This window comes from Lontra canadensis, unplaced genomic scaffold, assembly GCF_010015895.1.
Source record: "Lontra canadensis isolate GAN:19392208 unplaced genomic scaffold, GSC_riverotter_1.0 scaffold107, whole genome shotgun sequence".
NCBI classification, from domain to species: domain Eukaryota; kingdom Metazoa; phylum Chordata; class Mammalia; order Carnivora; family Mustelidae; genus Lontra; species Lontra canadensis.
Window position 1 is genome coordinate 3,181,424 of NW_022631101.1, and position 11,947 is coordinate 3,193,370.

The 11,947-nt window shown below is 52.6% G+C and overlaps 1 protein-coding gene across 1 annotated transcript; it reads right to left on the reverse strand.

Annotated features, from left to right (window-relative positions):
- Positions 1-9,102: 9,102 nt before the first annotated feature.
- On the reverse strand, positions 9,103-11,602 carry LOC116855936 (tetra-peptide repeat homeobox protein 1-like). Its single transcript, XM_032839028.1, has 3 exons — positions 11,578-11,602; positions 10,861-11,027; positions 9,103-9,612 (listed from the first exon to the last, which is right to left on the reverse strand). The coding sequence occupies exons 1-3, from the start codon at positions 11,600-11,602 to the stop codon at positions 9,103-9,105; spliced, it is 702 nt and encodes a 233-aa protein (XP_032694919.1).
- Positions 11,603-11,947: the final 345 nt, after the last annotated feature.

The following is an 11,947-nucleotide window of genomic DNA, read 5'->3' on the forward strand; positions in this document are numbered from 1 at the left end:
GGAGCTCTTAATGCCTTTGGAAGGATGGAGAGCACTTGTCTCAACTCAGATACAGTTCTCATCGGGCGAACTCTCAGACCTGAGCCTCTCACTCCGGAGACACCGTGGTTCTTGCCTGAAGTCAATGCCGATGGCTCACGAGGCTGTGCCTGTGTTGCGCGGGTCTGTTTGCCACGGTATCCGGGAGAAGTCACAGGACAGCCGCCAACAACAGCGACGAGAAAGAGTGCTCCCCACCCCTGAGCAAGGTCTTCATTTCTAACGATCCCGATGCTTTTCTTAGGAAACAATTCTTTGTGGTTGAGGTCTAAGCCAGGTCAAGACAGATCACAGAAAGTGGGCAGCTAAGACTTGGAGCCTGACCTTGACCCCGTCTGCCTGCTCGGCTCATATTGGGGGCTGCCTGGTGACACCACCCGCAGCTCTCACTTCTCCATTTGGCTTAGTGTTGTGCTGCCAACCAGCAATTGGTCTTTTAAGCGAGACGTCCGATGGGTGAGGCTAGGCTGGGTTATGCTTCAGCGGAAACAAAGCAAACCAGGTCTCAGCAGATGAACACAACCAAGGCAAAGTTCCTCTCCAGGGCAGCTGTCCTCTGTGCGTGCGTTCCGTGGTCTGGAGAGGCACTGTCCAGCAGAATTTTCTGTGAGGATGGACCTTTCTGTGCAACACTTAGCCGCAGGCCACGGGGTGCTCTCGAGCACGTGAGATGTGGCGAGTGTCACTGAGGAGCTGAATATGTTTTTATTTAGTTAAATTTTCTCAGGGGCGCCTGAGTGGCGCAGTCCATTGAGCATCCCACTCTTGGTTTCGGCTGGGGTGGTGGTCTTGGGGTAGTGGGGTCGAGCCCCTCATCTGGCTCTGTGCTGAGCGTGGAACCTGCTTAAGTTCTCTCTCTCCTTCTTCCTCTGCCCCTCTCCCTGGTGCATGCTTTCGCTCTAAAAAGTAAATCTTTTTAAAAAATAAAAAATGAATTTACAACCAAATACGCATGACATCTGCCAGTGGTTGCCTTATTTATATTATGCTAATATATATAATATTAACATATTATATATATTATATATGTTGCATATATAATATATATAATTATATTATATTAAAGATTTTCTTTATTTGAGAGAGAGAGCGCGCGTGCAGAGGGAGAGGGAGAAGTTGACTCCCCACTGGGCAGAGACCCCCCCCCCGCCCCAGGTAGGGCTGGATCCCAGGACCCTGAGATTATGACCTGAGCTGAAGGCAGACGCTTAACGGACTGAGCCACACAGGTTGGTTCCCTTATAAAGCAGTTGCAGATCTAAACTTTTGGAGAGCTCCGTCGCTGCCTCTGATCCCACAGGATCCTCAGCGCACCTGCCTGGGAAAGAGCGGAGAGGCCCACGCACCGGCTCTTAAAGGCGTCAGCCAGGAAGTGACGCACGTCCCCTCTCCTCGCAGCCCATTGGCCAGAACAGGCGCACGGCCCCGCCCGTCTGCGTAGCGGGGCGGGGGACTGCAGTCTTCTTGTATTGAGAAAGGGGAGGTGAGCCTGAATAATCGGTGAGCGCTAGAAATATCTACCCCGGTCCTTTTATTTTAAGATTACCTTGTGCCTGGGAGAGAAAGTGCCATGGTCCTATTTTTGCTTAACTGGGACAATTCACACCTTCAAGAAAATATAAAGAGGCAGCCGGGAAGGTCCCGCCTATCCTGAACGGGGAGTTACAGTGAATTCTTGTCCAACAGCGACTCCGTGTGGCCATCTTGAGGACTGCACCCCTATCATTCTGGGTAACCAGAATATCATCCCCATGGAATCCCTTCTGGTCATTGAGATTCGTCTAGCGCAGCGAGTCACCATTTTTGGCGTAGTGACATGACCCTTTTCAAATAAATACGGAAGAGGGAAAATATATATCTTCTCTTCTCTCTCTGGCCCCTTCCATTTAGTCTACGACCAATCCCAGCTTCAGTACTTGCTGGCCGTGGGACCTCAAACAAATGTCTTTACCTCTCAGGGTGATGATTTAGTGGAAGGAGGAGGCGAGGGAAATGGGGGTGAGGGGTCCAAGCAATCCCAGGGGGAGGCTGGGCGTCACCAGGGTCAAGTGCAAAATGGGAGATTTTGCCCTCCGTGCTTCCGTCGCCTCTTCCCTCTGACTCAGAGAACTGCCTATCTTGCCTCCCTGCCCTTCCTGACTTTTCTCCATCTGGGGGAAAGACCGAGCTCTCCTCTCCCGTCAGCCCTACCTCCACGTGGCTCCACGTTACAGCGCCTCATGCCGGTCAGTTCCTCCCACCTTAAAAAAAAGCATATATATATTTTAACTTCAAGGACATTTACTGGGGCACCTGGCTGGCTCAGCCCATAGACGCTTCGACTCTTTTTTTTTTTTTTAAGATTTTATTTATTTATTTGACAAAAAAATCTTTTTTTAAAAGATTTTATTTATTTATTTATTTTATTTATTGATTGATTGATTTGTCAAATAAATAAATAGAGAGATCACAAGCAGGCAGAGAGGCAGGCAGAAAGAGAGAGAGGAGGAAGCAAGCTCCCTGCCGAGCAGAGAGCCCGAGGCAGGCCTCGATCCCAGGACCCTGAGACCATGACCTGAGCTGAAGGCAGAGGCTCAACCCACTGAGCCACCCAGGTGCCCAAGCCTTCAACTCTTGATCTCAGGGTGGTGAGTTCAAGCCCCATGTTGGGGGTGGAGCCTACTTAAAAGAAATTCAAGGCCATGCATTTTTTTTTTTTTTTAAGATTTTGTTCATTTGACAGACAGAGATCACAAGTAGGCAGAGAGGCAGGCAGAGAGAGGGGGGGGGAAGCAGGCTTCCTGCTGAGCACGGGGCTCCATCCCAGGACCCTGAGATCATGACCTGAGCTGAAGGCAGAGGCTTTAATCTACTGAACCACCCAGGGGCCCCAAGGCCATGTATAGTTAAGAACTCTTGAGGTTGGTGGTCAGCTCAACAATAGGATCCAGGTTTCAGAATTGTTCTCTCTATTTTCTTTTCTTTAGCTTGTTGGGGTTTTATGTGCGTGCTGTTTTGCCTTATGACGGCAAGATGGCCATTGCAGCTCCACGCATCACATCTGTGTCCAAAACAGGAAGGAAGAGGAAGACATCCTGCCAGTACACTTTCTTTTTGTACCTGTCCCCCCCCTCAATTTTTGAATGAAGGTAAAATACACATAACCCCAAATTTGCCATTTTGACCATCTTAAGGTACACGATTGATTGGGTAACATTCAATATATTTCCAATCATGAGCAAATATCACTAATTTCCAGTTCCAGAACATTTCTTCACTCCAAAAAGAAACTGAACCCAGTAAGCACCCACCCCTCAATCCTCCCTCCCTCCCAATCCATTGGCACCCACCAATCTGCTTTATAGATGTGCCTATTCTGCGGGCCCTTGGGTGGCTCATTTAGCTGAATATCTGCGTTTATGCAAGTTAAATGCATATTCCTAATTGAAACAAGCCAATCTGAAAAGGCCACATGCTGTATGAGCCCTACTACAAGACATTCTAGGAGAGGCAGAGCCATGGACACAGTAAAGTGATCAGAGTTTTCCAGGAGTTTAAGGGGGAGAGATGAACCGGTGGAGCACAGAGGACTTTGAGGGCAGTGAGGGCATTGCAGTGGGGAATATGTGTAGGGTATTGTAGGGCACTGTAATGATGGATACCTGTCATTATTTGCTAAAACCCACAGAATGCACGACACCAAGAATGAACCCTAATGTAAATTGTGCACTCTGGGCGACAACGTGTCAATAGAATTTCACTGATTGCCACAGAAGTACCACTATCATGGGTGTCGATTTGAGGGAGACTGTGTGTCCATAAAGGCAGGTGGTATACAGGAACTCCCTGAATTTTCTGCTCTCCTTTGCTTTCCTGAACCTACAACTGCTCTGAAAAAATAAGGTCTTTTTAAAAGATTTTATTTATTTATTTGTCAGAGCGAACACAAGCAGCAGGCAGAGGGAGAAGCAGGCTCCCCGCTGAGCCGAGAGCCCGACTCAGGGCTCGATCCCAGGACCCCAGGATCATGACCTGAGCCAAAGGCTGAGCCACCCAGTCGCCCCCAAGATAACCTAATTCTAACATGCCTTCTTTAGCTATTTGTTTACCCTGAACTACAGTTTTCACAAGAAAGGTGGGAGGAATACATGATTCTTCTTAATGTAGCAATGTCTGGAATAGTACACTGGAGCCTCAACAACTTTCTCCAGTTTTTTTTTCTTTCTTTCTTTTTTGAGGGCCCCTGTGAACCCATCTGGGTCTACGTTTCTGGTGTATTTCAACTTGTGCCAGACGGACTTCTTTTGAAGCTCAGACTGAACTTCTTGGAGGTGGCCCCTGGACCCTCGGACATAGAACCCCAGCAATCTGTTGAGAGCTTCGCATCTCTGCGGGGGACAAGGTGTTGCAGGCTTGTTTTAGTTTTTCCTGCCTCGGAACTGGGGTCAGCCTTGTCCTTGAAAAAACTGGGGTCACCCTCGGAGGGAGATGCTATTTGAAGGCAGTAGCCCGTCCCCCTAGAAATCTAGAGGAGAGGTAGCGAAATATGCAGGCATTCAGCGGGTCAAGACGCCAGACGCTGCCCACCCCAGTGCTTCTGTGCTGGTCTCCTCGCCCTCTGCACCTGTCTCCCCTGTGCCCTTCTGTGTCTGTGCAGCGGCTGTTGGATAAGTAGGAGGAGTTTCACGAAGCCCAGGCAGCCCCGGGGACCGGTCCGCTCTGTTATCTGTCCGCCCTCCCCCGACAGCCTGTCACGTGTCCTCCCCCTTCCCTCCCTCCACCTGATCTTATTCTCTCTCTGCTCTAAGAGGCTGTCCTGACCTAAGAGGATTGGAATGGAAGCGGTCAGGGTCAGAGAGCTGCTTGCGGCGGATGGCCACAGGGGGGCAGCAGAGGGAAGCGGGCGCTGGAGAGAGACAGCGCCCCAGGAGAGGGGGCGAGCGGGGTCCCGGGGGGTCCCACCAGAGAGGACAGAGGGAGGGGGACGTTCTGGAAAGGAGGACTGGGGGTGGGGGGTGATTTCAGATTTACAGAAAAATCGAGAAAATACGTATCCAGCGCTCCATTCACATCTTACCTTAGCAGGTGCGTTTATTACAATGAGTGAACCAACAGTGATAAACTCTCATTGACTAAAGCCCTTAGTTGATTCGGTTTTGGTTCGTTTTTCCCAAATGTCCTTTTTCTGTTCCAGGATCCCACCCTGGGCACTACATGACGCGTCTCCTGTGACAGTTTCTCAAGACTGTCCTCGTTTTGATGACCTGGATGGTGTTGAGGAGTACGGGTCGGATATTTGGAGAATGCCCCTCTGTGGGAATTTGTCTGAAGGTTTTCTCATGACCAGATTGGGGTTATGGGTCTGGGGAGGAAGACCGTGGAGGTCCCATCAGATCAAGGCTACACAATCATCTAGCCATGGTAGGGTCTGTCCGGGTTCTCTCCTTCCCTGCCTGTGCTCTTTGGGAGGAAGTCACTTCGGGGAGCCCTGTTGTGTGTCTGGCTGTGCCTGCTGAGGCTCAGAGAGGTGTTGTCACCTGCCCCAAGTCACACAGCAGATTCCTGGTGCTGCTGGTCTTGTCCGGCCCTGCGTCACTCTACGCTACGGAGGCGCGGGTTAGAGAGATACAGAGGAGAGAAGAGAGCCCAAAATGCATAAGGGGAAAGAGAAGGGAGGGGGTCAGGAGGCAGGAAGAAGATGGGAGCCTGGGAGGAGTTGAGTGAGCCATGGAGATTGGGGACCCAGACAAGAAGGGCATGAAGGAACGCACCAGGCGAGGGGTGGAGAGAGACAGAGGCAGAGAAAGACACCGAGAAAATTCTTTACATGTTGCTATCCTTAACCATTGTGATGGCGGATTCTGTTTGCTGAGCACTTAGGATGCTCAGGCTCAGTTAAGATTTATATGACTTGGGGGTCTGGGCGGCCCAGTTGGTTAAGCATCCGACTCTTGATTTGGGCTCAGGTCGTGAGCTCAGGGTCGTGAGATCGAGCCCCACGTCTGGCTCCGTGCTGGGTGTGGAGCCTGCTTTGGGATTCTCCCCCTCTGCCCTGCCCCCACTCTTTCTCTAAAAAATAAAATAAAATAAAATAAAATAAAAATTATATGATTTGACTCATTTGATCCTTCTCAAATCCCTCCTTCTCACCAAGAAACCCTCACGTGAAAAGCTTATACACTTCTAAAAAAATCTTTCTTTAAACCTTTAAAATGGTTATTTAATTTGCATTCACTAAAGTGCGCTGGTCTGACCTGTTAGGTGTAACTGACTCAATAGCAGCTCCACTTCCCCCAAATATCCCGGGGGCGTACTTGTGTTTCCCTCCAAGCTTCCAACCTCAGCGACCATCGACTTGCTTTCTGTAACAACAGATGCATTTTTGCATCCTTTAGAGTGTCAACAGAAACGAGATCACACAGTATATCATCTCTTGTGCCTGTTTTCTTTCCCACTCAGTATAAGGATTTTGAGATTCTCCCCTGTGGCTGTGTGTATCTGTAGTTTGTTCTTTCCATTGCCAAGTGGCACCTGCTGTATGGACAGACCATAATATTTGGACCCATCCCCTCACACTGTCTGCATTTTTGTCCACCACGAATAAAGCTGCTATGAACATTCTCGGATTCTGTAGAGGCTGACCTGGCCTAAGAGGGTGGGGGCAGGTGGTAAGTCGGGTCAAGGCCAAGGAAACCTCCTGGGGAGAAGCCTGGGGATGGAGGGGGAGGATTGGGTGGGTATGGGCAGGAACCAGAGAAGGAGAAGGAAGGGGAAACATGGGGGCAGGCAGCGCAGAGAGGTGGGGGAAGAGGGAAGGGTTGTGGGGGTGGGGGTCGTCTGGTGGCAGAAGGATAAGACCACCTATTTGCTCAGCACTTCCTGGAAATCAGGCTCTGTGTGGAGCAAATAAATGGCACACTCCATATGACTCCCACCCGTGCACGTGGAGAGGGTGTGGTTGGTACCCAGAGTCTCATGGACGTCCAGCTGTCCACATGTCCTATTCCAAAGAGTCCAAGAAGCAGATGGGCTTGGCACAATTTGCTGGCGCAGGTTAAAGGCTATGGCTCTCCAGCTGGGCTGCCTGGTGCTGGCTCATGCAGCTCGGGCTCTTGCTGTCTTCTCGGAAAGGCACTCGGATGCTCTGATGTTTGGTGTGACCTCCAGGAGGCAAGGGATTAAGCTGCCTGCCTTAAAGGACCTTTCTGTAAGGGTATTAGAGCACACAGGACAGCTGCTGTCACATGGGAAGTGACACATGTTGGGGGAAGGGGGCTGCATGTTCTGGTTTTGAGAGCAAGAAATTCCAGTGCCTCAGTTTCCCCTTCTTTCTGTCCCCCCCCCATCTCTACCCTCTGTCTACCTGTTACTCTGCCCCTCAGTCTCCTTGTGGGGTCTCAGGGTGTTTTTCTGTGTACATTCCTACTGGGGGCTCTCTCATAAGCAGGAGGGGTTTCATTATATCCTGGCAGTTGTTCACCCCCACCCCAAGTCTGTCACATGTCCCTCTAAATCCCTGCTAATTCTCCCTATATTTTGCTGAGGCTGGCCTGCCCTAAGAGGATTGGAGCATTTGCTAAATAGGAACAGGACGAGGTCAAGAGAACCTGCTGTGGGGAGGCTCAGGGGCCAGGATGGCCACAGGGGGGCAGCAGAGAGACTGGAGGCAGGAGCCAAGAGGGAGCTCGCACTGGTGGGAGGATGGAGAGATGGTGGACCCCAAATGTAGACTTTGTAGATACTGACCCATAGGTGAAAGGGTCCCTCACGTATGACAAATTACCAGGCTCTTCATCAACTGACCACTGAAAATCCCTGAGGGAGAAGAAGAAAATCCCTGAATCCCTACCTCACATCATACAGAACCAATTCTAGATGTACTCAAGACCTCCTAAACACGAGATAAAATGATAAGATAAAGATTTTAGAGAACAAAACAGAATATCTTTAGGACCAAGTGCTAATGAAAGACCCCCACCACCACCCGCCACTGGAAAACTTTCTTAAACAAGAAAGCAAAAGCGAAAAGCATTAACTTCGAGCAGGAAAAGCAAATGAAACCAAATCACACCCAAGCTATAGTCAAAGCGGTACCCCGGGGTTCTCAACCCCGTGCCCTCTGTGCATGGATTCTACAGTTTTCCACAAGGCACGTAGACCCAGGGATGTCAGCTTTTTTAAACTTTTATGTCAACTTGAAAATGGGCTTATCTTGTGAAAGTCATTTTTCCTTTTTGTTAATAACTGTAGTTTGCTTTCCAGCATATCACCATGCCAGGGATGGTAAGGAAAAAGGAAAGAAACTGGTTCACAATGACAGATAATGAGAAGCACTGAACTTGACAAAATTCAAACAGCAAAATTTTATTTATGAAAATTATGAAAAAATGCAAATAGGAAAAAATATTTGCAATACACTATCATCAAGAAGGAGGTAAGGATAAATGGGTTAAAGATAAAAATGGGGTCCCTGTCTGGCTCCGGGCGGTAGAGCATGTGACTCTTGATCTCAGGGTCCTGAGTTCAAGCCCCACAGTGGGAGTAAAGCTTACTTTAAAAAAAATGGGATAAAAAAACCAACCCCCTTGTGAATATTCCTAAAGTCCGAGGACATGTGAGACGTGTGAGGTGTAACTTCTTGATCAGCAGTACATGAATATTAAAACCACAGTGAAGGCTCAAACCAGCTGACTGGCAAGCATTGAAAGGTCCAACATCCTAAATGTTTCTGAGGGCCCCCACCAGAGGAGAGCTGGGTGAACCCGGCCAGTGAAGGCTGGTAGAAAGCTCTCGAAGCGCTGGTGAAGCAAACAGTGGGGGCAAGCAGAGGCTCCACCACGTGACCCCTGGGATCCCACACAGATGCCCATATGCGCCCTATATAATGCTGGGGGGACACTCACAGAGGGGGTGGGTTTGCTGTGAACATGAGAGGCCACCTCTGAGGGCAGGGGCGGGACAAAGGGAGGTGTGTTCCTGACCACAACCCCTGTCCCCACTCACATGAGGCCATCTGCAGGCTGACCAAACCATTGTCCCCTCTGACCCCGTGGGAACTGCAGGACTCCGTGAGGACAGATTCCCCTATAAATCCAGTAACCTCCTGAGGTCCAAGTCACCGTCCTCGGTGGATCCGGACATCAAGGGGAACGAGGGTTCCTCCAAGGGGTCTTGAGGCAAGAGGAGTGCTGTGAAATAGGGGGCCAGCATGGGACGTGGCGAGAAGTCTGAGGAGAAGGAGTTCTGAGGCCAGGCCAGGTCCGGGGCTGGGACAAGGGCCTGGGCAGCCGGGACATGGTCCTGGGAGCCCAGCTCTGGGTCCCACCAGTTTTGGTGGATGCTGTAGACACTGATGCTCCCTGGGAACCTGGATCTCCCAGGAGCCAGGACTGGGGCAGGATCAGGGACAGGAACAGGGGTAGGGACAGGGAATGGAGAAGGGAAGGCAAAAGGGACTGGGAAGGGGTCAGGCACAGGGATAGAATCAGAGGCAGGAGTTCCAGGGCCCTGGGGTGCAGAGCGGGCTCCCCGAACTCGCCCTATGGGCAGTCCCTGCAGCCTGGTGTGCCTGGCCCGAAGGTTCTTGAACCACACCTGGAGGGAGGGACGGGGGGGGGGGGGGCAAGGAAGAGGTGTGAAGGGGCTTGCCTCTGTCCCAGGGGTGGGGCTACTGGGAGGACAAAAGCCCCTCTCATCAAGGAAATGCAGATCAAAACCACAATGAGATCCCACCTCACCAGTCGGAAGGGCTCAAATTAACAAGTCAGGAAATGACAGATGCTGGCAAGGATGTGAGGAAGGGGAACCTTCCTACACTGCTGGTGGGAATGCAAGCTGGTGCAGCCACCCGGGGAAAACAGCATGGAGGTTCCTCAAAAAGTTGAAAATAGAACTACCCTATGGCTCAGCAATCGCACTACTGGGGATCTACCCAAAGATACAAACGTAGCGATCTGAAGGGGCACCTGCCCCCACCAATGTTTATAGTAGCAATGTCAACAATAGCAAAACTATGGAAAGACCCCAGATGTCCATCGACAGATGAATGGATAAAGAAGACGTGGTAGAGATCTACAATGGAATACTGTGCAGCCATCAAAAAGGAAATCTTGCCATTTGCAGTGACCTGGATGGAACTAGTCAATCAGGGAAAGAGAATTATCATATAATTTCACTCCTATGTGAAATTTAAGAAACAAAACAGAGGAGCATGGGGAAGGGAGGAAAAAAATAAAACAAGACGAAATCAGAGAAGGAGACAAGCCGAGGGTTGTTGGAGGAGTGGGGGTGGGGGGATGCGGTAACTGGGGGACGGGCATTAAGGAGGCACGTGATGTGATGAGCGCTGGGTGTCATACAGCACTGCTGAATCACTGACTTCTACCTCGGAAACCAGTAATACCTTATATATTAATTGAATTAAATAAATATAATTAATTGAATTTAAATAAATAAAAAAAAAAAGCTGGCCTCATACCACTGTCCTATGGGCCCAGGTCCAAATCGAGGACAGAATGTGGGGTACAGAAAGTTACAGGGGCAGCTGCAGAGGGCAGCAGGGGCAGGGCGGGGGCACCCCGCACCCCAGGGGCAGGGCTTCACCGAGGTCCAGCCCGGCGGCCTCAGTCCGGGCGGGATCACGTCAGCGGGTTTGGACAGCACAGGGGTTGAGCTTAACTTGGGGTCCGGCCCCACGTCTACACGGGGGCCCCTTGTTAGCCGCGTGGGAGCCTCTGGCCTCAGTCTGCTCAGCGGGCGCGGGGGAGGGCCCAGACCCCACCAAGTGCCACCTTCCTAGTAGATCTCGTGAACACTGGGGCCCCGGGGGCGCGGGGGTCCTACCCGAAATTGCTGTTTGTCCAGGTGGAGCCGGGCGGCCAGGGCCAGACGCTCCTGGGGGCTGGGGTAGCGGTTCCTCGCGAAATGTTTCCTCAGCTCCCGCAGCTGCGCCTTGAGGTACACCGTGCGCTTCTTCCGGGGCCTCGGGAGCCTTTGGGGTGCTGGGGGCCCTGAGCAAAGGACCCAGGGTCAGACGAGCCTCGGAGAGAGCCCCCAGCCCGCCGCCGCCCCTCCCCTGCCTGGGCCGGGCCCCGCGAGCAGGTGGGAGGCTCCGGCCCGGGCGAGGCACAGCTGCGGGTGGGCGGCGGCGCGTGGACCAGACGCCCTGCGGGCTCCGGCCCAGGCTCTCCCGCTGCCGGCCAAGTCCCTGCGCGAGTCCGGGCCTCAGGGTCCCCGTCCTTGAAACGGGCCCGATTACAGGGCCCGTCTTGTGATTCCGGGGCCTGCAGCCATGGAAGGCGGGCAGGGTGGGCGTCGCAGGCTCAGGCGGGCTCCCACCCCCTCCTGCCCCCCAGCTCCTCCCTCGAAGGGCCAGAGCCTTGCTCACACTTGTGAGGGGCGACTGCGCCCCGGGCCCTCTGCTCAGCCCACCCCCAAGAACTTAAGTCCAGTCCCAACCCCACAGAAGTCCCCACAGCACAGTGTGAGACCCCCTGCCCGGGCGGGGGGGCCTCCCCAGCCTCGGCCCGGCTCTGGGCCCTCAGGCAGGCCCAGGCGCACCTGCGGGAGGGCCTGGCGCCATCATCCTCCGCTCTCCTCGCTCCCCGGCGGCCTGTGTGCGAGGCTCTGTCCCCAGAACCCGGGGCTTAAATCCCACGGGCCAGCGGTGCCCACCCACACCCAGCCTGAGGGTCCTGGGACTCTCCCGTACTCAGCCCCCCTCGGCCCCGCCCCTGCCGGACTCACAGGGAGTGACTGATCCTTTCCACCCTGTGGGTGGGGGCGGGGCTGGGACCTCCGGGAACACCCAGCCTGGGTCCCACCCTCAGGGGCTCTCGCCCAGGGGAACCCCACGTTGCCCATCATGTGGGGTCCCCGTCGCAGGAAAGGGCCCCTGCAGCCAGCGCCCTGGGGTCATCCCATCCCTTCC